Source organism: Tiliqua scincoides, chromosome 3 (assembly GCF_035046505.1).
Source record: "Tiliqua scincoides isolate rTilSci1 chromosome 3, rTilSci1.hap2, whole genome shotgun sequence".
In the NCBI taxonomy this organism is placed as follows: domain Eukaryota; kingdom Metazoa; phylum Chordata; class Lepidosauria; order Squamata; family Scincidae; genus Tiliqua; species Tiliqua scincoides.
This window is the reverse complement of record NC_089823.1, coordinates 60,552,466-60,579,103: the sequence shown is the minus strand read 5'-3', so window position 1 is coordinate 60,579,103 and position 26,638 is coordinate 60,552,466. Positions and strand designations below refer to the sequence as shown.

Genomic DNA, 26,638 nt, shown 5'->3' with positions numbered 1-26,638 from the left:
ACTATGCAGCCCCAAGGTAAGGGAGCAAATGTTCCCATACCCTGAGGAGGCCTCTGTGACTGCCCGCCCCACACCAGAGATGCAGAGGATGCCCTGTGGCCAGGGCTGCATTGGCACTGGAAAGTTGGATCCGGTTGGGTCCTCATCCTCCTCACACAACACCAGAACCAGGGGACATCCACTAAAATTGAGTGCTGGGAGAGTTAGGACAGAGAGAAGGAAATATTCCTTTATCCAGCGTGTAATCAGCCTGTGGAACTCCTTGCCCCAGGATGTGGTGATGGCAGCTGCCTGGGATGCCTTTCAAAGGGGATTGGACAGATGCCTGGAGGAAAAGTCCCTCACAGGTGACAAGCCATGAGGGGTGTGTGCAACCCCCTGGTTTTAGAAGCGGGCTGCTCGGAATGCCAGGGGCAAGGGGGGGCCGCAGGACGCAGGCTGTGTCTTGCGTGCCCCCTGGGGGGCCACTGTGGACTGCAGGAGGCTGGACTGGCTGGGCCAGTGGCCTGCCTAACCCTCTGCAGGTCTACTCAGAAGTAGGCCCCATTCGCGTGCCAGGAAAGCGTGGGGAGGATTGGGCCGCGCACCGCCCACGGGGGCCGGGATTGGCTGGCTGCAGCGCGGGCTGGCGAAGGGAAGAGCCTGGGCCGGGGCGGAGTCCCGCACTGCGCGCCAAGTTTGCCACGGGGCTCTGCCTGTCCCCCGGCGCGATGTGTTCGGTGGTCCCCGGCTACTCGCCCGGCTTCAAGAAGCCCCCCGAGACCCTGCGCCTGAAGCGGAAGAGACCCCGGAGGAGCGCAGCGCCGCCCACCGCCGGGGAGCCCCGCGCCCGCGGAGACGCTGCGCTCTGCGCTCGGCCCTTCCCGGGGAGCCGCAGGCGCAACCCCTTCTCCAGCTTGGAGAACGCGCCGCGCCTGCCGGGCCCCAGGCAGCTCCCGAAGGCTGCGGAGGAGAAACGCCCCGCCACGGTGAGCCGCGCCGGCAGCTCCTTCGCGCGCCGGGGAGCCTCCTGGGTCGGGAAGGCTCCTCGCCACGCCCGTCTTCTCGCTTCTGCCGAGGGAGGGAGGGAAGGCGCGGGGGGCTGGAGAGGTCCAAGGGGTTTACTCCTTGTCTTCTCTTCCCTGAGGATGGGGGTGTATTTAAAACCAAGGCTGAGCTGTCAGGGCATGGCCACTTTAGGCCAGCCTCCTGTGCACATGCTTTACATCTGGCCTGTAAACCCCCGTGACTAGAGGTGTTTGTTTCCTGGGAGTAAGATAGGTGTACAACCTAAGGGCCCAATCCTACCCAACTTTCCAGCTCTGGTGTAGCCACAAGGCAGCCCTGTGGTAAGGCTATGGTATCTTCCCATACCTTGAGAAGGCCCCAGTGACTGCCCCTCCACCACAGGATGCAGCACACACCCTACTGGCACAACTGCACCAGCACTGGAAACTTGGATAGGATTGGGCCCTCTGGCTACAATCCTATCCACACTTTCCTGGGAGTAAGCCCCGTTGACTATAAATGAGACTTGTTTTCTGAGTAGACATGCAGAGGCTAGGGCTCTTAAGTCTTACTGAACACAGTGGGTTTGCTTCTGAGTAAAGTAAATGACACCATTTTCAAACACCTCCTTTATTTGAGTGAACGTAAGAACCCAAGAAGAGCCCTGCTGGATCAGGCCAAAGGCCCATTTAGTCCAACTTCCTGTACCCCAAAGTTGCCCGCCAGATGCCTCAAGGAGCACACAAGACAACCAGAGACCTGCATCCTGGTGCCCTCCCTTGCACCTAGCATTCTGAGGTAGCCTACCTCTAAAACCAGGAGCTTGCATGTACCCATCATGGCTCGAAACCTTTGGTGGACTTTTCCTTCAGAAATTTGTCCAGTCACTTTTAAAGGCATTTGGGCCAGATGCCATCACATCGTGTGGCAAGGAGTTCCACAGACTAATTCCACTGTTCCACTGAAATTGCACAATTGGTCTGTGGAGTGGGGTCTTATTTCTGAGTAAAAATGCATAGGAGTGGTCTGCAAATCTTTCTGGTGAGCTCTGTAGGATAAACCTAGGGAATAAAAGAGCCAGAGGAAAAATGTCTGGTCAGTAGTAATATGTAGTGTATATTTAATTTATGGAAAAAATATAGTACAGTATTTTGAGGTATGGAAGCCAGGAAAAGACGGCTTGGTTCTGAAGGTACCACTATGATCCTAGATGCTTGTTTTACTACCTGGAAAGTACTATGTGTTTGTTTTTACTAAACTGCAGACAGTATAAGGCTCTGGAGTTTGTTTAGCTTCACTGTATTTTGTGTTCAAGTTGTTGCTCAGCATAACGGGGCCACACATTTCTAATAGTGCACACTTTAGGTAAATTGCTTAAGATGGAAAAGATCATACCCTGATCAAGCCAAAGTTAGGCACTTTTGTTTCCTGAGATGAACAGCTAGGGCAGTATTTCAACATAGCAGTCACTCTCACTCTCAACCCAATAGGATCAAAAATCCATAACTCTAAATTCATGATGCTAAAATATTTCAGTAGATAGTGATATATTGACTGTAAGCATCAGACAAATGCTGGTCTGTAGCAAGTTAACCTTATTCTAGAATGGCACTGTCTCAAGCATGCTTGTTGCAGACTGAGCAAATAAGAATTACTTAGCTTGAAGTTTGTATGTGTTCTTTACAAATACCAATTGAATGGAGAACTTAAAATATTTTTTTCTTTGCATAGATTATTATACTAAACAATGTAATATGTTTGTTTTTGTTCATTTTTCTTTAAAGCTTAACTGTTTGTGTTTCTGTACAGTAAAGGTTATGCACTTTCCAACTTTTTTAGTTTTTAAATGATCTTCAAGAAGATAAATTCATCTGGAATGGGGAGTTGTCAGAAACAGCAGCTATTACCTCATTGGCCCCTGTGAGTATAAAGTAGTTGTCATTATTCTTAGTATGAGGATATTTGAAGTTTTGCCCTTTGTCTCCTGCCCCTCTCCCCTTCCCCATAAATAGCCCATTTGTAAGTGGAAAGCTATGCTCACAGGGTAGTTCATCTATCTAATTGTGTATTTGCAGGAAAACTAAGCTATTAAAAGTTATTACTTGTACAAGTCCTCATGATGGAAGGATTGAGGGTTCATTTGGATGACTGGTTTCATGCTGTCTTTCTAGGACATGGGCAGAGAAATTGGCAGTACTCTATCGTTGTCTTACTAAAACCACTTGCTTCACCATACTAAGGTTCATTTTACCATTTCAAGAATATTTTTGTTTTTAAATCTATTTTAATTTGAAGAGTAAATATTTTGCCTCTTTCTCATTGTTGCATAGTTGACTCTCCTGAACAGGGGTGGACAAACTTTCAACCTTAGGGATCCTGGGCCTTTTACAACTGTACAGAAGAGGGAATTTCAGAGGGAATTCTCAGAGATGACAACTCTACCTGCTGAAATTCTCTCTCCTGCACAATTGTTAAAGGTCCAGGATCCCTAAAATTGAAAGTTTGCCCACCCCTGCTCCAGAACAAGGCTTTCCATAGTTAGGTTTCACACTTTGGCTGAATGATAACCCTGACTAGCACCTGCACTTTATTTATTTAAAAGGCTTACATAATGAGTTTGCTCCTAAAAACTGAAATGCCCAAAGTGGCTAATGATCAATAAAACCCAGTGTAGGCATATAAGACTGGCTGGAGCTAAGGAGGAGCATATCCCAGCATCAGAATTAAGCAGATTGGTGTTTCAATATAGTAGCTTCTTTCTGGTAACCTGTTTTCAATATTTATATTTTGCAAGGACCCGTATCAGGCTATTTCCAATCCTGATGTTTCTCCCTCACCAAGTTTTGAATATCCAGCAGACTGGAGTATTAAAACTCGTCTTCTTTTTACATCTTCCCAATCATTTGCATGGACAGATCATTTGAAAGCACATGAGGAATCTCAAGGATATGTTCAGCATTGCAGAGCAACATCAATAAACTTCCCTCCAGCTATTCAGGTAACATCTTTGTTTGGCAGGAAAGGCTGAAGAAACTAAGGTCTTATGTAGTTTGAGATACAAAAATAAAATGACAGAAAGTTAATTCACTCTTTCTGTAATCGATGTTTTTTATTATTATTATTATTATTATTATTATTATTATTATTATTAATAATAATAATAATAATAATAATAATAATAATAATAATAATAATAATACAGGTATTTATATACCGCCTTTCTTGGTCGTCAGATTTCTCCTCAGACTTTATTCAAGGTGGTTTACTTAGGCAGGCTATTTAAATCCCCGTAGGGATTTTTACAATTGAAAGAAGGTTCTATCTTTCAAGAACCACAACATTCAGATGTTTCTTCCTGATCTGGTTTCACATTCTGGCCTCTATCCTCCCACACTCAGAGCAGATGGAATAACTCGGTTCAGTTTGTCAGCTGCTTCAGGGTCGCACGGTGCCGGTGGCCTTGAACTGGCGACCTGTGGATGTTATCTTCAGGCAAACAGAGGCTCTACCCTCTAGACCAGACCTCCTGCCCCTCCAGTTTAGTGAACTGACTTAGGATATACAATGGATTATAAATCTCTTTGCTGTCCCTTGGAAAATGGGTCTTCATGGCTGGTTCTGTGTTGTACTGGGTTGTAATATATTTACATTAATGTAATTCCATTTTCAAAAATATAGATTTATCTTTATAGTACAGGTATTTAGTATAAGAACACTGGTATACTTGTCAGTAAGTCTGGTTGTTGCCTGAAGTCTGGGCATGGTCTGAGATTATATGATACAACCACCTTGCTGAAGTTAAGCTGGTCTGTGTCAGGTCAGTAATTTGAGGGGTGACTGCATGGGAATTTATTTTTTTCACATTTTTTATACTGCCCTTTCTCCAAGGAGCTCAAGGTGGTTTGAAGGAGGAAAGGAACCATGTACAATAAACCTGTGAGATTCGTTAGGCGCTGCTAAGAGATGGTGACTGGTCCAAGGTCACCCTGGAAGTTTCATGGCTGAGCAAGGATTTGAACCTTGATCAGTCCAGCTCCAGAACCACTACACCATCCTGGCTCTCATTTGTTGCTTGTGATAGAAGAAACTTGCAGAAGGTGGAATATAAATGTAATGTGTGGAACAAATTTTAGGAATGGGTTTTCATGGCAACTGGATATGAACACAATTGCAGTTTTGATTATAAGTTCAGGTGTGCACCCCTTAACAACCTTCTGGCCAACAACAGGTCACATATGTGGTCAGGCCTGGGTGCATTTCCCTTGCCTCTGGAGGCTTTTCTGAGCCTCCGTGAGGCTCAGAATGTCCCAATTGCACATGAGGCACAATTTCTGGGTTCTTCCAGGAAACTGGTAGTCATGTCTGTCACTCAATTCTGGCACTCTGAGTCTTGCAGAGGCAGCGCATGGATGCACACTGCCTCTTGAAGGCTCAGAAAAGCCTCCGGAGGCGAGGGGAACAGAGCATCCCCTTGCCTCTGTAGTCTTCGCATTATGCCAAGTCCCTCTTGATAACAGTGATGCTGGTCTGCATCCCTGTCATTGAGTGGTGCACGACAGTACAATTTTAAATAGTTAAATCAGTGCAGGTAGTTTCATTTAGGCTATACCTCAGAATTTCACATCGTGCAAATTGCTTTTAAAACATATATTTCATACTTGAAATCTTAGGAGCCAAAACTCTCCACAGAACTTCGGTGTGCTTTCCAGCAAAGTCTTGTATATTGGCTTCATCCTTTCTTGCCATGGCTGCAGCTTTTCCCTCGCATTGGAACAGACAGAAAAATGGCAGGAAAATACAGTCCTTGGGCTCACGATGAAGCACTGCAACAAGTTCTCATGAGTGAATGGTAAGATGAAGCTAAGGGAAATGCATACCCAATCAGCCAAATAACAAATTTCAGATGTTCTAAGGCCATTTTTCATAAGTGTTAGGATTTATTTAGTGAAGTGTTTGCTATTAAGGGCCCAATCCTACTCAACTTTCCAGCACCCATGCAGTTGCACTGCAGCTGCATTGGTATTGGAAAGTTAGATAGAATTGGACCCTTAGTTACATAAAGAGATGGAGGCATGAAGGTCAAAGTTTACATCCACTCTCTGCAACTGTTCATCCTCCCAGCTGTCAGTACAGTTGTTGTAATTTTAGAGTTATTATGCTTGGTATGTAAATACATGCAACAAAGCCATTATCTTAAAATGAAAAATCACATTGGGAGAGGGGAACTTGGAGAGAGAGTGATGGGGGGTAGGGGAGGAGAGAAAATAATCCCCTTCTTTCCCACCATATCTAAACATTTCCCAGAACATCATAAGAACAGCCCCACTGGATCAGACCATAGGCCCATCTAGTCCAGCTTCCTGTATCTCACAGTGGCCCACCAAATGTCCCAGGGAGCACACCAGATAACGAGACCTCACCCTGGTGCCCTCCCTTGCATCTGGCCTTCTGACATAGCCCATTTCTAAAATCAGGAGGTTGCACATACACATCATGGCTTGTACCCCGTAATGGATTTTTCCTCCAGAAACTTGTCCAATCCCCTTTTAAAGGCGTCCAGTCCAAATGCCATCACCACATCCTGTGGCAAGGAGTTCCACAGACCAACCACACGCTGAGTAAAGAAATATTTTCTCTTGTCTGTTCTAACTTTCCCAACACTCAATTTTAGTGGATGTCCCCTGGTTCTGGTGTTATCTTTTTTTTAAAGAGAACTGTATCTTGGTGCAGTTATAAACACTTGCACGTAACATGTAATTGGCTCCTGTGCTGTATTATCTCTGCTCATAAGAGTCCGTTGTGGGTTCTTTCCATCTTGAAAAGGATAGGGGGAGGCAAGCAGCACTATGGCTGTTTCTTTCATATCCACTTCCACTTTTGTGGGAAGAAAGCTGGTTGAAATCTGTCCTAATTGAATTTAAATTGTGCATTTCTGAGAGACTAAACAAACTGGCCATGTTTTTGCCCTGTCATCTCTGTGTGTCTGTTCAAAATTCCAGATGCATTTTTTCTTTTAGTTGCTATTTTTTCTTAATAATCATCTTTACAATTCATATGCCAATTCCAAATATTAATCTATTAAATCTAGTAAACATAGTCATTCGTTGTGCCTGTAGTGCAGATTGGTGCAAAGCAGGTGAAGGAAGTTGAGTGACCCAATTTTAGAGGTTACAGTAGACCACAACATTATTGCTTATGGCAGCTTTCAGAAGCAAAGATGCGGTTTTGGCATAAGCAGATGCAGGGACTCTGTGAAGCTGGCAGACAGCCTGGTGGCAAGGTGTGTATGTGAAGGGCCATAGGGGTAAGGCTAATCAACCCCCAAGCTGATTTTTTAATAGGTGAGAATAGCAAGCCAGGTCTCCCTGAGTGGACTGGCTTCTGTATCCCACCCCAGGATGGCTAAAGGGGCCCCTAAGCAAAAGAGGGGACTGGAATGTGGTATGCAATTCCTGCTATCCTTCCCCATCCAACCACCTGCCAATAATCCATGTCTGATGCAATTTACAGGAGAGAGACAGTTTATCTGACTCTACCATTGAAGCATGCAGACTACAGTGATCTGGAGAGACACATTTTGTAGCCAATATCAAAAAGATGCATCATGTGAGGGTGATACAACTCTGGCTGCTTAAGTGTGATGCCTGGGTGCAGAAGTACCCCATGGAAATTCATGGAAGCCTTCTGTCTCCTGAGATCTGCAGCTCCCCGCCATTTCTGCCTTTTCAGCAGCTTAGCCCAAACAATGTGAGTGCCAGGGAAGTGCTGCTTACACCATTGCAAGTCCCTGTGGGCTGCGAATGAAATACCCAGGCCCTTTCACTCTCCAAGGTTGTTCTTGCCCAGCTGCAAAACCAGGGCATCTGGTGGGGCCCTTGCCATTGTCCGGTTTTACAGGAAAGTTATTGGCCTTTCCCACCATAATAGCTTTATATAAGGCTTATGGTGATGCCCAGACCAAGCTGGGGTCTTCTCCCTGATCTCATAGATGCCTACCCAGTGTGTGATGCCATGTTTGCAAATTCAAACAACTTGACCCTCAATTCTCAAACCACCAGCAAGAATGTTGGATACGGTCAACCCTTTTGCAGTGAATATATGCCTTTTGGTGCCAGGTCTCCTCCTGCCTGGGGATTATATGACTGTCTTTGAAAGTGCTCAGAAAGCTGCCAGAGTAGCTGCCCTTGTTCTGAATGAATGGAACACATAGCCTGCTGGGGACAGTCTGCATGCTTTTATTGTGACCTGAAGGACTACTATGTCTTGGTAACAGGTTAGAGGGTTCCTGTCCCTCTATATGAACGGGGGACCTCTCCAGTGGTCACTCATGGAGGTAGGAGAGGTAATTAAGCATTAGGCTAGGGCCAGACTTGGGTGAGACACTCAAACAAATGTTGGTGTAAAATTGACCAGCTTGGTCAGGTCACCATCTGATGCACACTCTTACCTCCTTCCTGGAAATCTGCACACCCCGAAAGATTGGTAGCCATTCTGATTGGTCCCTTTGAGAGGATGGGACCAGCTCACTAAATCCTGCAACCTGTCCAGTTAAGCGAGATTGCATATATTTGTGTTTTTCATGATTCTATTTATGCTAGTCACATGTTGTAGCAAAATCCAAAGTCCAGCTGAAATGTCTGCGTGACTTCCTCTTTGCCGACGATGCAGCTGTCACTACCCACTCTGCCAAAGATCTCCAGCAGCTCATGGATCGTTTTAGCAAGGCCTGCCAAGATTTTGGACTGACAATCAGCCTGAAGAAAACACAGGTCATGGTTCAGGATGTGGACTCACCTCCCTGCATTACAATCTCTGCGCATGAACTGGAGGTTGTCCATGACTTTGTGTACCTTGGCTCAACGATCTCCGACACTCTTTCTCTTGATACCGAGCTAAACAAACGCATCGGTAAAGCAGCTACCACGTTTTCCAGACTCACAAAGAGAGTCTGGTACAACAAGAAGCTGACGGAACATACCAAGATTCAGGTCTACAGAGCTTGCGTCCTGAGTACACTTCTGTACTGCAGCGAGTCATGAACTCTTCGCTCACAACAGGAGAGGAAACTGAACGCTTTCCACATGCGCTGCCTCCGACGCATCCTCGGCATCACCTGGCAGGACAAAGTTCCAAACAACACAGTCCTGGAACGTGCTGGAATCCCTAGCATGTATTCACTGCTGAAACAGAGACGCCTGCGTTGGCTCAGTCATGTCGTGAGAATGGATGATGGCCAGATCCCAAAGGATCTCCTCTATGGAGAACTCGTGCAAGGAAAGCGCCCTACAGGTAGACCACAGCTGCGATACAAGGACATCTGCAAGAGGGATCTGAAGGCCTTAGGGATGGACCTCAACAAGTGGGAAACCCTGGCCTCTGAGCGACCCGCTTGGAGGCAGGCTGTGCAGCATGGCCTTTCCCAGTTTGAAGAGACACTTTGCCAACAGTCTGAGGCTAAGAGGCAAAGAAGGAAGGCCCATAGCCAGGGAGACAGACCAGGGACAGACTGCACTTGCTCCCGGTGTGGAAGGGATTGTCACTCCCGGATTGGCCTTTTCAGCCACACTAGACGCTGTGCCAGAACCACCTTTCAGAGCGCGATACCATAGTCTTTCGAGACTGAAGGTTGCCAATACATGTTGTAGCAAGCTGTACGGCACTGAAGCACCACCTGATGACTCCTGGAAATCCTGTATCACTGGGTTCACGTTTCATCAGTTTTTTGCCTTTCAATCTTAGCTTTCAATCTTCGCTTCTCAGCCATAGGAGCTAGAAACTTGGGTATTGTTCATTGAGACAGTAAGACTGTGCCTAGACTGTACCACTGCTGGTGGGGGACTCTCATGATTGAATGTTCAGTACAAAAACAGTTCTCTGCACCTAGAAAACCGGCTCCTGGAGAGGGAAGATTTTAGCCTTGCTTTCTACTTGATGGACTCGTTTTCTGTGCAGAAGGATGTTTTTTTAATGGAGCAGAATTCATCCATATGAGCCCATACTTGCAGTCTAAAGTGATACTTCCCGGACATAATAATAATAATAATAATAATAAAAACTTTATTTTTATCCCGCCCTTCTCCCCAAAGGGACCCAGGGTGGCTCCCTAGGTGTACATGAATTTTACACCTGCTGTGCATGAGTAGGTTTTGTGTACCTCAGTTTTGCTGCTTTCATACATGTGGTTGACTGTTCTGTATATTGTTTCTTGAACTTGCAGGTCTCTCAGTTTTACCTCCCTTTATAGCCTGGTGAGAGCCAAGCTGTGTCCCTATTTCTATGTTTGCACTTACCAGTTCACTGTGCTATTCCGTGCAGCAGGGCTTGCTGGAAGTGATGTGATCACTGCACTTATTTCTCCCACAACCAGAGGCTTAAGAGAAGCCATGAAAAATGAAGGTAGGAGAGCTGCCTTATAGCACCAGAATGACTTTTTAAAACACTCTTTATCTTAACTGGTACACACAGTCAGTTGATTCACTTCTCTTCCCTTTTCAGGTATTGAATTTTATTTACCTTTCCAAGATGTAAGAACAAAGAAACGGAATGCTGAGGCATCCCACTTACAAACAGGACATACTAATGATTCTGAGTCTGAAGACAAAGATCCTGAGCATGAAGAGTATGTAATCAGGCCTTGTGCATTTCTCAGTCTATGCATGTTTCAACTGCTAGAATCGGTGATTTTTTCCCTAGCAGAAATATAGATCTGTTATAGAGCTGTTCAAGATGCTTGCTTAAGCCATTTCTGCCCAATGTTGCATATACGTAACAGGAACCAAATGTGTACACCTGGGGGCCATGCAAAAATGGGTTAAGATATAGACTGGGGTGTTAAAGCTCTTTATCTGACCCACTTGGTAATTGGGCTTGTGCTGCCCTTTCAGGAGTCCACGTCTGCTGAGGCTCTGGGAGGGAGAGATGGAAGGAGGCCTCTAAAGGCAAGAACCACTCTGGGGAAGAGAAGGGGCAGACCAAGTGGGATGAGAGAGAAAGATGCTGCCAAAGTGCCGGGAGAGCCCAATTGTCACATGGGCCACCCCCTTAGTAATACTGCTTTGCCAAGGTGTCACTTTTCAGAGCACCTGAGCTGCAAAGTGAAGCCTCAGCAGAAGGGTGGCCTACATGATAATTGGGCTCTTCCATGGTGATGATCGATCTCTCTATATTTTGAAAATATGATCAAGGTTTGCATATTTTCTCTTCTGTCACTTGTAGCTATTGAGTTCCTACATGATTTGATTAATCATATCACTTCCTGCTTAATGATGTCATTTCTGACCCTCAGCCTGTGCAATGAATGCTTTTTGGCCCACGGTATAAAATGAGTGACACCCCTGATATATCTGTATACCGATACCAATAGAAGGGGGGAAACACACAACAAAATTTTCCAGCAACATACAGTCATATCTGTGGGGAATGTGTTCCTGCTACCACAGATACCCGAAACCATGGATAGCAGTGAACTCTATACTTACTGTTACTCTGCTCTCCGGACTGCTTACTCTTCACACCTACTTGTTGGTGCTTGTCCTCCAAACTACTTGCACTTAGAGGGCAAATGCTAACAAGGAGGTATGAAGAGGGAGCAGTTTTTAGGGTTGCAAATGGGCGAACGGATGAGATGAGTGTGATGGGGGGGGATTTGTGAACTGCTGCTCCCTGAAACTGGGAACAAAGTCTACAGGCTGTAAAGCTATTTGATAGAGAATTACTTCTCATCTTCAGGGAGTGGGATACTCTTCCTTGTCTCTTTCTAACTTGCTTCCTTATTTTGTTACCTCAGAGATTTTTGTCTAGTAGAGCGCTCATTTTGTGACATGTTAATGTGACATTTCTTTGCTCAGAGAACAAGGAATGAGTGACGGTGATGAGGATGAAGGATTTTCATGGTTGGAAGAGATGGGAGTTGAGGACAAAATTAAAAAGCCGGATTCAATTTCTATCAAGCTGTATCTTTTTAAGCAGTGGATTATAACTGGGAATGTGACTTCTTTAGCCAAAATTAATATGAAAATATTTGGTGATAGTTTGTGTGATACCGAACTGCAGACTAGTTGCATATTTGCACATCTGCCGTGATCATTAATGAAACTAGGATTTGAATTACAAGTCAGCTTGAGGGGAACCTACAATTAAAATTACAAGGCAAGAGGCAGGGTGTTGGAGGGAACAAAGCAGCATTCCTTTGCTTCCTGTTCTTCCCCTGCATACTCTTATTCACTCTCTGCCTCCACTTACCACTTTTTTTCTACCCCAGTATATCCTTTTTGCCTATCTGCCATCTTTTCCCTTTTCCTCCCCATCCTATGTATTTGACATGTGCATGCACACCCTTACCCCATCTGTTCTTCCCATCTTCCTGAGGTTGATGGAGGAAACTGACTGTCCAGTCAAGGACACAAGCTAAAAGCTTTCTTCCTCTTCTTCTCCCTTTCCCCACCATTCCTGGCAAGAGGAACTGCAGTACTTTGCTTGTGTGTTTCTCAAGCTGTGGGTTGGGACTCATTAGGTGGGTCCCCATTCTTTAAAATTTTTAACATAGTAGACTTGATGCTGCCATGGTATGAGACTGCATTTGGGGAAATGTTACAGATGTGTACTTTTAACAGGCTACTATGTACAGGTTGAGTCTCATTATTCGCAAGGGCAACGTTCCCAGAACTCACATGGATGGCAAAAATCGAATTAAAGCAAATCCATTTATAAAACGATTTTCCTTTGCTAGGCGATTTTAAAAACAGCCTTGCTGACTTTTGAGTTGTAAGACAGAGGCAGATAATCCATCAATCATTCTCTCTCCAGGTACTTAGAAAGGCTTTGCTGCTAGCCAGCGACCCCTCCCTTCACCAATGCAAAGTGATTTTCTTTCAGATGCTCAGGGGGAAGGGAGGGGTCGCTTGCCTTGGAGTGAAGCTGTTCTAAGTGCCTGGAGACTGATGGATTGTCAGCAGCCTGCCCTGTCTCCCATTAATGAGGCTATTGTTAAACAACTTTTTTCCTTTAATTTAAAGGGCCCTTATCATGTTGAGATAAAAACCCCTAGGTGAAAAGTCTGTAGATAATTAGGTTATACCTGTATAAGCTGTTAACAGTGGTAGTCAATTTAGCTTACTCCCAAATAAGTGTGCATAGGGTTGCAGTTTTTGGGATGTTTGAAGAATGTTTTTTAAACAGGTCAGCAACTGCTTTGGAAGGTTAGGAGGGTTCTTTTTTATTTTAAATAAATTTTTAAGCTTATACTTATTGTAAACTTTTAATTTACTTAATTAGATTTGATTTTTTTTCTTATGGGGGTATTAAAAATTTTGATGCTTGATGTCACTTCAGGCCATGACATCACTTCCAGTGAGTTCCAACAGATTGTCATTCTAAAACATGGGTTCTGGTGCTAAAGCATTTGAGAACCATTGTAATACTGTATTCTCTCAATCCTTGCTGAAGCCCACTTGGTTTTCTGATCTTGTTCCAACAGTGCCTTATAGAAGTAATAGATTCTGACCAACATCCAACCTAAAAATGCACACGTTTGCATCTTGAGATTTGTTCATGAGAAGTCCTTTAAGTCTACAATAAAATTTCACTGGTAATATACCTTGGTCTCTAGTGGATGTTTGATACCAGATCAGGCACAAAGTTCTTCTCATGCAAGATTTTTTTGAAAACAAAATTGAAAACAAGCATATAGAAATAGCCTGGTGTTAAAACTATCTAAAGGACATTCCTTGCCTTTTCAACACAATGAAAGAAGTAGCTTGTCTTTACCTTTTAACAGCATATGAAATGGAATAAAAGAAATTTTGGTAGATTTCTGATGGCTTTGTATCCACCTGTTGCCTCCTACTTGTCCTTGACACTGTATCCATCTAGCTTCAAAGAGAGAAAGGAGGTACAAATGGATCATAAGCCTGAATCTATTGTATTAGTTGAAGGAACAAATACATTCACTTTGCTAAACTTCTTGATAAATTGTAAGAGTTTAGTGGCTTCTGCAGGTCCTCAGGCTGGCATACCTCCAACCCTACTGTCACCAGTTGCTTTTCGAGGTGCAACAATGCAGACGCTCAAGGTAAAAAGCACAGCAACACCATTATTGCTAATGTGCACAATGCATACATATAGTTTTTATCTACCTGCAGCGAGAACAGGCTCTGAACTTTACCTGCTAGAATCAGTTAGGGCCCAATCCATCCAATTTTCTAGTGCTGATACGGCCACAATGCAGCCCCCCAGGTAAAGGAACAAGTGTTAATACCTTGAGGAGGCCTCCATGATTGGGTCCCTGCTGCAGGATGCAGCACATGCGCCATTAGTACAGCTTACATCAGTGCTGGAAAGTTGGATAGGATTGGGCCCTTACTGTTTGTATGATTGTTGATCTGATTTAATTCATTTCCCTGTGTGTGTTTAGGATGTCTGCCTATTAACAAAACTGCTGTTTTGTGTGTTAGTAGATTGCAAAATTACATTATCCTGACTCTTGCTTTAAAACTGTTTTGCTTATACATTACGTATGACATTACGTAGTGCAACAATCCTAGCCTTTTAAGAACTTCCCTTAAATCCTAGGAATGGAAGCTTGCTATTCCAGTGGTGCAGAGGGTGCTCACTTAGCAGCTATGTGGCACTGTGATTTGCTTCCTTTGACCTAAACTTAGTTCACTATCCACTCATTATATTAAATCACAAATGTTAATGCACAGAGAATACTTTTGTAGAGCTGAAGTTCTTCGTATTTATGGTGATAGCTGGTTTAGTTGGAATTTAAGCAGATACTTCTTGTGAATCACCAGTACTGAAAGGAGGGTGGAATCAGAAACCTTAAATATTCTTTTCCCTCTGTCACGCATGCATTTAAGAAAGACAGTGCCTACATCCACCTGCCTGAGTGCCTCTTACATGTGTCTCCACACATCTTGTTGCAATGGGTACCAAACTCTGGACTGCAGCTGCGGCATGTTTTTTCTTTGTGTGTTATCAATGGTATCTTTTTCTACCTAGTTGTGGAATTATGGCCACACGCTTTCAGTTGCTTTCAACCTGCTTCCCTCCAACATAATCTTATGTAAATCTAAATATAACTCTTAAACCATAATGTATGTTACTGAATATTGCATATTTGTTTCCAGGCCCGAAGCATAAATGTGAAAACACAAGTTAATTCACATTACAAAGATATGTTTAGTTTGGAAATTGTGGGTCCTGTTTTGCCCCATTGTCTGCATTCTTTGTCCATGCTACTCAAATCGGCTCAAAGAGGATCTTTTTCTGCTGTATGTTACACGCATGAGCCAACAGCAGTGTTTAATGCAGACAAGAAGCAGAGCATAAAGAAGGTAAATGGATTGTGCGTTATTTACTGTAATGTACTCTACCTGGGACTGTCACTGAAGATGCATTAAAAACTGCAGTTGGTGCAGAATGTGGTGACATGTGGTTTTCAGAGCTCAGTGGTCAGATTCTATTGGACCATAAAAGTGACCCTTTTAAGTTTCAGTAGTGGGTCACGACCCACCAGTTTGAACACCACTAGGCTAGCATGATTGTATGAAGTATTTTATGCTGTACCTTCCATATTTTAATAATTGCTTTGTTTTTTATTTAAGTATTTTATAATCATTGATAACTGCCTTGACCTTTTTAAAAGGTGGGATGGATATACATTTTTTAAAATAAATAAAATACTTGTAAATTCCTGGTGGGGGAAGGAGAACCCTTGCAATAGTAGAGGGGAAGAAGAGAAAGTAAGCTAGTAAATCTTCAACTGTGTATACTGACCAGTTTCCAGACAGAAAGAGAAGGGGGATGTGAGTAGAGATTTTTAGTGAACTGGTAGGTTGAGAATTGTAATCTTGATGAAATGGTATGTTGTCTAATAAACAAGTAATATAAAATAACTTTGTACATCTCTTGTCGATCTGAACTTTTACAGGAATTCCTGAACAAGGACCTTAGTAAGTGTGGATTGCACCCTTGCACCTTGGATCAGCTGACTCTTGAGCCAACCTTGGGAAGGTCCTCTATACGGCTCTTAGAAATGAATGATTATACATACAGATGGAAACTCTAAGTGATATAACTCAACAAAATTGCCATTGAGTTCCTTCAACAGGCCTATTCTTAAAAATGGCTTACCAAGAAGAATAGCTGTACTTGTTAAAATGTACAGAAATTGTACTCAGTAGGTTGGCTTGCACAAAGATGAGTTGATGCAAACTGACTCTTGTATACAGTTGATCTAATATAACCACTGCCTTTATTTTTAGGTCTGAAAAATCTGCCTTTGAGTTGTCTTTTAAATTAAACTTTATAAAAACATCTTGTGCATTTTTATTGATAGGTGAGAGTCTGAGCTGAAGAGTTAGTTCATAGAACAGAACACATTTTATAGTACTCAAAGTAAAACATTTCTGATTTGGTATAAATGAGCCAAATGCCTGTAGTATCAAATCTAAAGAAATGAGTCTATTTCTAAGCTCTTCACCTTATTACCACTTGCTTAAAAATGTTTAAGCAACTGGTAAAACCTTTAGCCCAACTCCTGAAACCATTTGCAGAAGAAATCATCTGTACTCTAAACACCACTTTCCACATCAGTCACCAAGTGGGTCAAGCACTAATTAAGATATAAGCCATTTAGCAACATAGGTTACTACTTTTTTTTTACTTGAAAGGAGGCTAGGGAGGTGATACATTTTAGTTTTGTTCTTTGGCTTGCACAACATACCAAACACAGTGCTGTATTTTTTTAACTAGAAAAAGCAGAAGTGATGTTTCAAGCATGCGAATAACATGCTTCCAGGGTGGGTATTTAAAAAACAGCAAAATGGTGTTTCCCTCATTGAAATCCATTGTATGAAGGTCACCCTGTTGTAACCATACTCTGCATTCTCTGGAAGCTGCAAGTTCTTGACAGGTTCTTCCATTCATTTTAATAGAAGATGTGTGGAAGTGATATCAGCATGGTGGTAATTCTAGCATGCTGAAATATAAGAAAGAAGGTGACCTGAATGCGCTGGAAGCACAAAAAACAAAAGTTCTCTAGTGCTTCTAACAGCCTAAGCTCAGGCAGCCTCCTGTAGATGCAGGAAACAGTGAATACGGAAGAACCCTCTGTGGCCCCTGTACTCCCTACCTTTGTTTATAGGCATACAGGGGACTGTAACTTTAGCCAGATGCTGTAAGCAGAAAGCAAGACAGGCAGCCTGTAGCTAGAGGCAGAAGTCACATAGTATTCTGAGAGACCCCTTCCATCCAGCTCATAAGTTCTCTGAACTGTTGCCTTCGGGTAGACGATACAGAACTATTAGAGCACGCCCCACACGATTCCTGAACAGTTTTTACCCCATAGCCATAATTACGTTGAATAAGGCGATATAGTTGTTACCATGCTCCTGGGCATTTTATGTTGGCATCCTTCAGTCTCGGAAGACTATGGTATCGTGCTCTGAATAGTGGTTGTGGGAGTGTCCTCTCCAGTGTGCGAAGCCTGGGTAAAGTAGATATGAAGGATAGACTGTTACCCATGCAGCAAATCAACCCTCTCCACGTCGCTGAAATGGTCCAATGGAAAGGCAGAAGCCAATATGGTTGGTTCCAGCGGCGTCGCAGGAGTTGCCAGAACGTGACTGTGTTCAGCCATGAACTGCCTGAAGGATTCTGGCTCTGGATTTTGCCTCAAGGTTGACTCCTGAAGCCTTTTCCATAACTGGATGTAGCCACAAGGCAGTGGAGGTTTGGGATCAGTTTCCTTCTCTCAGATGAGCTGCCTTCCCAGGCTGACAAGTCCCATCTATCCGGTGGCTGTTTAGTCCTGGGCATTATGGTCTATTATACTGTTTTTTATATTATGATGCATGTGGTATAGAATGTGTGGGTGAGTGTGTCGAGTGTGATTGTTGGAACTGTAGTATATATTTATGCTTGTATCTCAAAGGTGCATAAATTTCGTTGTGCTGTAGCACAATGACAATAAAGTTACTACTACTACTACTAAAAAAAACACACACAGAACCTATCAAACTGTCAGTGGTTCTCAAAGTTGTCCTCAGGAGAAGAAAGCCATGTAAGTAGTTGCTAGGGTGGGGGGGACTGCTATGTGAGAAGGGAGGGGGGTTTTGCTGCAAAAACCAGAATTAGTGTTTTCTTATTGGTCTTTTAAGTGATTTATGCTGTTATAGTGTTTGTATCGATTATTTTATCTTTATTCTGGCCCACTGAAGAGAAAAGGAGACTCTGTGTAAAACCATTTATGACCATTTATTCTGTGTCCTCTGTAGTGGATAACCTTATGGCCTACCATGTGTACCATTTCACACACTAGACCAAAAAAAACCTTTCCTGAAGATGGTGCATTGAAAAGGAAGACTCCCTGATTCTCTCTCCCCTTTAGATCTAATATAGTCACACAATTTAATGATGCTAATTTTTTTTTAAATGAAAAGATTAGGTTTAATGTACAAGAAGTTTTAAGGACAGCCATAGGAAATACTAAGAATTAATGGCACGATTCACTAGGACTACCTCTTAGTACAGGAAATCAGAACATACATTTTAATGTACTGATCAGTAAACAATAATGTATGTGTGCTGCTTTATTGACCAAGCTGAGTACAACAATGTTAGTATCATTCTACACCCCCATCCAGTTATAGCTTAAAATTCACTGAAACCACAAATTTATACAATCAAATCAGACAATGTGGTAGGGAGAGAAAATGACAGCCCTGTCTTTTGTATGAAAACATGCAGGGAGAGATTTTAATGTTGCAATGTTGATTAGTTCTATTGCTGGATATGCTTCCTGCTCAATTTAAATGTAGATCTTTCCCAAACAACAATTGTATTTGACTCCAAATAGCTGTCAAAAGTGGGAGGGAGGGAGGGAGGGAATAGTAATAGCAGCAGTATCCAGCAAAACCTAATCATGTTATCTTTGCTGTTAAAGCAGTAGGGGCCTGATACCTATCTAGCATTAGCTCCAGCAATTGTTGCAGACTTAACAGATTACAAAGTCTTTAAATGCATTACAACAGAAACTCTTACCAAAACTATGGGAACTGCATCGTGGTACAAAACAGTAAGAGTTTACATTCCATATTGAAAAGAAAATGGGCTGAGTTTGAAGACAAGTTACAGATACCTCCAAAGTCTTGTTTTGATTTTTTAGTAATTTTAAGAAATAATTACATCACTAACATCAATAATATAAACATACCAAAACTAAATGTGATTTAAATACATTTTCCATGTACAAAAACAAAAGCTTGAAGGTGTCTGTACAGTTTTTACAATGTGCTGCTAATGTATTTACAAAATGACTGGAAGGAAATACCGTTTGTGCAGAATAAAATTATCTGAAATGTCAATATAAAAACAAGAGTCAGATGTGTGAGGCACTCCTGAAGCTGGTGGCATTAGCCATGAGCTCCTTTGGTACTATTCCCAATGCTTGCAGGGCCACGGTGGCTGCTGCGGCCTTAGCGTGCTTCTTATTAGGACTGGGGTTAGTAGGCTTGTGTTCGACTCCATTGACCATCACCTGTTTGAAAAAGGGGAGAAATATATAACACATTTATTACCCAAGAGAGGTTTTTTCCTACCTGGAGAAGACAAAAATATGGATATACCTGCTTTGCCGCCTGCAAACTCATTGTCTCACAGACCACCTCTCAGCTGCTGAGCTGCAAAGTGATGCCTCAGCAGAAGTGGCACAGCTGAAATGGCAGCCTGCGTTATAATTTGGCTCTCCTATATCATGAAAATATGATCAAGATTGGCACAATTTTTCTTCTATAATTTGCAGCCAATGAGTTTTTTTATGTGGGAACCAAGTGCTTATTTCCAGCCATCACCTGCTTAATGACATCCTGTTTAAAAATGTCACTTCTGGCCCTCAGCAGACTCTGTAAACCAGTCTGACACCCCTGCTGTAGACTGAGACCTGTTCAGGTAAGCCAGGAGAGGGACCCCTGTCAGGTCATAAATAGGGGAAAAATTCACAGTAAGGAAATTCTCCATTCTCCCTACTTGCTGCTCTCCAGTGCAGCAGTAAACTCAGAGGAGAGCCACAGTACCATGGGAGAGTTTTAAAGGTACCCCGGGATATTTAAAAGGAAGCACAGCAAGGGGCATAGTGAAAAATATTACAATTGGCCTAGGGGTACCATGAAAATAAAATTTTGGGGACCACTGATCTAACCTAAGAACTGCTTTATCTCAGCAGAAGATTCAGAACATGGCATTGGCTGACAAGACTGCTAGTTCTGAGACTGTGGGCCAATGTGACTACCACTAGGAAAAGTGTCTTGATGGACATTTCCCTCAAGGGCTGAGGGATGACATGAGCACCCACAAAACCAATACTGAGCCCAAAGCTACAGACAGACATTTCAAGGTTTGGAGCTTTTAAGACCAAGGTCAACACTGTCTTGGAGGAATTCCAAGATGAGCAGGAGAGTAACCTGAGCAGGGATCAGAGCCCTGGCCTGGCTCAGAACTGCAAACCCAAGTAGTGTGATAAACCCTATCAGTGGATGGCCTCCTAGAGGATGTCCACCACCCTATCAGAAACAGTCAGGTTTGCAATTTCTGACCACTCAGCCTCCATGCATGTAGCTGAAGAAGGCTCTCTCTTACACACACTTTTACTTTCCAAATACTTGCACGTGGAGAGCAAATACGTTCCCTTTATCCTCTTTTGGTATAAAACAGCCCACAGCAAAACATGGTAACTTCCCTGCTGAGGTAACTCACAGCACTTTCCTCTACACCTTATTTATAATAAGACATTCAAGAAAAGAGTATACATTCTTTTCTTTTCAGCAGAATGCCTTTTCTGATCCACCTCTAACACAAATGTATTATTATTGTGATAGGGCATGGAGAAATAAAGGAAGCAGAATAAAGCAATCTGAATACACATTTCCTATATACTGTTAGTGGGGAAGAACCATGTCTCAGCAGTAAAGGACATGCAGAACATCCCAGCCTCAGTCCTTGGCATCTCCCAGTAGAGATGCGAAAGACCTGTGGAAATCTACTTACAGTGCAATCCTAACTGGTCCTTGGGCCGGCCCAAGTCCCTTGAGCTGGCCCAGGAGGGTCACAAACGTGCCATAAGGCACGCTTGCGCCTCCTCGTGAGTCGGTTAGTTCGGCACGCCAGCCTGTGGAGGCTGACTTCATCCTCCACATCGACAGAGGCTCTGAGCCTTGTGTCAGCCAAGCTTGGCCAGTGCAAGACTCTGGAATGGGCGGGGGGAGGGCAGGAGGGCAGGCGGTGGGTGACCCTGGGGTGCAGGCAAGGAATGGGATGCGGGGTTGGGACTCAGCAGTTATGCCATATCACAACCCCCATTCCTGAGGAGTGTGCAGCACCTCAGGAGGTGGCGCAAGTCAGAGGAGACCCATTGGGGTCAGGGTGGCTTACTTGGAGGCAAGGGGAATAGTTTCCCCTTACTTCTGGCTGAGCCACTTTGGGCACCTATCCTGCGCTAGATACAGCACAAGCCTCCTAGCTTGCCTGTTCTAGTACAAAATAGGATTGCGCCCTTAAGTGTCACAATGCTAGACAGACCAATGGTCTGACTCAAGACAGCCTCCTATGGTGGTACCAGTGACTATCAACTTCCATTTTTAAGTGCCAAATTCATTTCTAACAGAATTGTTGGCACTTTAAAGAAAATTCCACCTTACCTTAAAGAGAAAATGCTTGCGATGCTCAGGCCCATTATCATGCACCAGTACAAATACAGGAGGTGACCATCTTCTTTTATTACAGGCCTCCACCAACGCTGAAACTGGGTGCTTGCCTTAAAGATAACAGATTTTGTTTTAGAACTTATCTAGAATTACCTGAATCACTCAAATTGATCCATGCATTAAAGCTTTACCTGAAAGATCTTTCACTGCACTGAAAAGTCCATGCCTCTTCTGTGTCTTTTCCCCCACTGCAACCAAGCCTAAAAAAAGGAGAAAAAAACTTATTTAGTGCATTCTTCGTCTTCTATCTCTCATATTGAGTAAGAACTCTACTGAAACCTATTCTTTTAAGCCAACAACCAAGATCAAGCCAGTGCAGTATTACCAACAGATTCCAAAAGCATAGCCACCCACTTCGGTATCAAGGGATAAGCGGAGTCCTAACTAAGCAAATCAGATAAGTGAAAGTCAGTGCAATGATCTGCCACAGGAACCAGATCTCTTGATATCATAGTTCAATAGGTTAGAAAATGATCTTTGGATGTAAGCTTTGGTTCACATCACAACAAAGTATTTATTTCAGAGGAAAAAAGGGTACTTTCATACAAAACTAGTACTTTATTGGCTCCCAAAGTTAGCCATGGCCAATATGATAATATTTTTCCCATAAACATGGCAATACAATGATCAGCAGGCAATAAATCCACATCATATTTTTGTTGCATGAACATCATACTTGCTACCCAAGTACCATCTTGATGCATATTTGCTAAATATACATATGACCAAGTATTTCCATAGCCATTGCAGCACTAGACAAGTTTTGTAACATGTGAAAGTATAATAAAACAAAACAAAATGCAAGCCACTCAGTGAACAAACTTCCTTATTTATTACTGTGTCAAAAATGTCCCAAGCATAGAATTTGACAAAGCCTATCTCAGTCCTGTTAATGACTGCATAAGGTAAAACATGGCTCTGTCTTCAAAATGAAAGCCAAATGCCAAATTCACAGGAATGCTTTCCAGGCAAGAAATCGCAAAGAGATTACTGCCATGTATAGGAAAATTGAACTATTGTTTTTCTGCTGTATGTATTCATAAAACATTAGCAGTTGTGAGTATAGAAAATGACGCAGCCAAACACCCTTCCCAAACATTAGCAGTTGTGAGTATAGAAAATGACGCAGCCAAACACCCTTCCCTCTGCCACAGATCTCTCAGTTAGTGCTGCAAAGGTAGGAGGCTGTAAATTTAAATAACTAAACAAAAATGAGAGCAGGCTGCAAGACCATCAGCAGCTGACCTTTCCCTTAGCAAGGTAGTGATAAAATGGAAAAACAGCCCCCACACAGAGGAGAAGCCGTTTAGCCCTACCTGTGCTGGCGCAAGGGCATTCTCCAATGTAAATGTAAAAGGTTACATTTAATCTCTCATCATTGCAAACAATTAAGATCATGACTATATCTTCAGTAAAGTCAAAAGGTACGAAATACAAACTAACAAGCAAGAAAGATGGGTTAGCAAAAAGGTTACAGAAAAGCCCAAACAGGTGGCATGGCCTCAGAAACAGTGAATATTTTAAAAGATATACATACCGTTTCTATAAGAATTTAACAACCAATTAAGCAAAAAACAAAAGTTCTTTTTAAGCGATCTTCAAAATCTGTGCAAGTTGACAAAAATCACCGCATCCCCCATTATGAATGCCAAAGTTCCAGATGTGTGAACTTGACAGGTGTTTTCCCATCTGCAGGAGCATCTTTGGTCTCCTACGTGACTGCTCCAGTCTAGCCAAACTGCAGTCACTGATTACCACCCAAGATTCAGAGACCTTATTTCACCATAAGAATAACTTAAACAGATACGGGGGGGGGGGGTGTCCCCGTTTCCACGAATTTAGTTAGCCTCGGATCAGGTCTAGCCTCCCCCATGGGGACAGGCATTCACCCATGTCCACAGTTTCAGATATCCACAGGGGATTCTGGAACAGAACCCCTGCAGATAAAGCAGAATGCCTATAAATTTTAAGATAAATATGCATATATTTGGATAATATCTAAAAGTGACTGAACACAGTATTTATAAGTATATATAGATGTACCAGCTGCACAAGCTGCTGCTTTCAAATTTCTTCATCACTGAAATGTTGAAATGTTGTCTTTATATATTTAAAACATTGTAGGCAGTGGATAGCAAACTTGCATCCAGTGGACCAATGGTTCTCACACATTTAACACCCGGACCCACTTTTTAGAATGAGAACCTGATAGGACACACTGGAAGTGATGTCATGACCGGAAGTGACATCATCAAGCAGGAACATTTTTCACAATCCTAGGCTGCAATCCTACTCACATTTACCCAGAAGTCCCATTGACTACCATTATTAAAAGAATATACATAGTAGCTTCTTAAAAGTACAGGTCTGTAACATTTCCCAAATACAGTCACATAAAATGATAGCATCACGTCTAATAGATTAAAAATAAAATATTGAAATGAATGGAAACCCACCGGAAATTGGCTTGCGATCCACCTAGTGGGTCCCGACCCACAATTTGAGAAACACTGCAGCGGACTATTTTGTATTAAGTGGCCCATTCTCGAACTGAATCTTTTTTTTCTGCAATTTGTCACGTTCCTTTATTATCATTTCATTATATTAAAAGCATTTTAAAAAGAAATAATATACAGATGTGAATAGTTGTGGTAGCACATCAAGGCATTGTTTGCACTGATACAGCAGAAAAACACTATTCAGACATGCATTGTCATGCTGCTTGTAACCCCTACCCAAGAGGGAACTTTTGGGGAGGTCCAAAAGACCAGGAGAAGGGCAGAGAAAAATGCTCTGGAAGAGTCAGAGGGTTCTGTCCAAGTTTCTACTGCAAGCATTTGCACGGAGTCATGGACCATGCACAAACTTAGCAACAGCTACCCTTTGTTTAGCAACACTTTCGTTTCTCTTTCATCCCATGCTTTCATTCTTTTGGTTGCAGTACAAAGCATCGCTGCAGCAGAGTAGAGATGAGATTTGGAATTCTTTCTAGCAGCCTCCCCAGTAACAGTCACAATATAGGAAAATATGATGATCCGCAAGGAAGCAGCAAACCAGGTTTGCAAGGAACAAAGTTTAAGAATCACTGGTCTACCCAAGCCACTCTGAGATTCTCTTGTCTTTTAGAGGAATCTTAAACAAGTCAACTAAATGCTATTTAAATACAGATAAATCCAACAATATTTTGTCTTACCTGGTTGCAATTCTCTACTATCTCACCCTTTGGGTCATGGTTAACATTTCACATCTGGCTGTACTGAAGTTAGTAGTCTTACAACATTATTGATAAAGCATCAAAAATGTGCACGTGCCTACAAGAGCCTAACTGGAATCTGATTGGAACAAAAAGCCATTCTAGAAAGAATACAGGCCAGGGGTGTCAAGCATAAGGCCCACAGGCAGAATGCATCCCCCAGAAGCAATTTATCTGGCCACTGTTATAATTGGGCTCTCCCACCTTGATTTGGGCTTACCTTTGTCTTGAAAATATGAACAAGATTTGCATATTTTCTCTCTTCTGTTATTTGCAGTTAATGAGTTTCTATGTGAGAACAAAGTGCTTATTTCTTGCCATTATTTGCTTAAAGGTGTCACTTTCTGCTTAATGATGTAACTTCCAGCCCGCAGTAGGTACCATGAACGCTAACTTTGGCCTTCTATAAGAAACAAGTTTGACGCCCCAATCTAGGCAGAAAAAGTTACATCTTTTCTTCATAACAGCGATTTTCAACCCTTTTCATCTCACCGCACAGTGACAAGGCACTAAAACTGGCAAGGTACACCGTCAGGTTTTTTATAATTGTCAAAGCACACCATGCTGCCAGTGGGGGCCTCACATCCCTATTGGCCATACTAATAAATGACCTTCCCTCAAATTCCTGTGGCACACCTGTGGACCACTCACGGCACACCAGTGTGCCATGGCACAGTGGTCGAAAATGGCTGCTTTATAATATGGAGTAGTTGTTGGAATTTCAAAAGACCCTTTGATTTCTGGGCCATTCTTTCATGAAGAAACTGGGTGGTACTCAACAGCTCATTTTGGTCACTTGTGAAAAAGGGTTCCAGAGCCCTCAAGACAGCTCCCTTCTACACAAGAAAAACAACAGCCCAGCAGAGATCCTTGCATTGTAAACCAATGGTCTATTTGCCTGCTTGAGGACTTGAATCAGTTCCCCTCCCTGCCCAGACAGATGTTCAGCTTTGACCATTTGCTTTGTGAAGCATGTACTGGGAGAGATGGACTGGCCATGCTGAATGCAGAGGCCTCTTCATCCTTTACCACCATCAAAACCCTCCTGTTCACTATATCCAAAAGTGGTGCTTACATCCATATTTGATTCCTGGATCATCTTCCTTGGACTCGAGGTAGACAAAATAGCCAAGAAAAAAGCTCACCTTTTCGATCAATCTTAAAATCAACTAGAATAGGCTCCTTGTTTCCTTCTTTGTTTTTTCCCAAACCTTCTCCTTCTCTCCACCCCATCTTTCTCATGAGTTGGGCTCCCATTCCTCCAGATACGGGGGCAGCTCTCAGAAATTGATCCTATCCAAAGAAAAAACAGTAAAAAGGAACATTTCATTTAGTTGAAAGAGTACTAACCAAAAACAAAGCTTTCTAATGTTTCTTATTTTTCTACCAATCAGCTGAAATCAAGACATTTTTCTTTACATATTAAGTCAGATTTCAAGTTGAATACATTTTAGTTAGATATCTAATGAGAAACAGCTTTTTGTTAAAATGTAGAGTAGCGTTCAGAGTTATTCTTTCTCTGGAGTAAGATTCCCTTCCTCTGGAGCAAGCAACTCTGGATGCTACCCTCAATGTTTTCATTCAACATGGAAATGTAAATAATCTACAAATTATATGCATTTTTTTAAAAAGATAA

The 26,638-nt window shown here is 42.8% G+C and overlaps 2 protein-coding genes across 2 annotated transcripts in view; one reads left to right on the top strand and one right to left on the bottom strand.

Annotated features, from left to right (window-relative positions):
• Positions 1 to 710: 710 nt before the first annotated feature.
• DONSON (DNA replication fork stabilization factor DONSON) lies at positions 711 to 16,269 on the top strand. The gene is made up of 10 exons (XM_066621721.1): positions 711 to 968; positions 2,827 to 2,907; positions 3,782 to 3,985; positions 5,658 to 5,836; positions 10,205 to 10,383; positions 10,483 to 10,606; positions 11,835 to 11,939; positions 13,858 to 14,056; positions 15,117 to 15,323; positions 15,920 to 16,269. The coding sequence occupies exons 1-10, from the start codon at positions 711 to 713 to the stop codon at positions 16,055 to 16,057; spliced, it is 1,674 nt and encodes a 557-aa protein (XP_066477818.1). The 3' UTR covers positions 16,058 to 16,269.
• Positions 16,270 to 18,412: 2,143 nt separating this feature from the next.
• The window catches only part of SON (SON DNA and RNA binding protein), a 42,926-nt gene continuing 34,700 nt past the window's right edge, over positions 18,413 to 26,638 (bottom strand). The window contains exons 9-12 of the mRNA XM_066622509.1: positions 26,148 to 26,295; positions 21,881 to 21,949; positions 21,684 to 21,799; positions 18,413 to 19,528 (exon numbers count right to left, since the gene is read on the bottom strand). Coding sequence (XP_066478606.1) covers positions 19,370 to 19,528; positions 21,684 to 21,799; positions 21,881 to 21,949; positions 26,148 to 26,295 — 492 coding nt within the window. The 3' untranslated portion in view covers positions 18,413 to 19,369. The remainder of the gene's footprint in view (positions 19,529 to 21,683; positions 21,800 to 21,880; positions 21,950 to 26,147; positions 26,296 to 26,638) is intronic.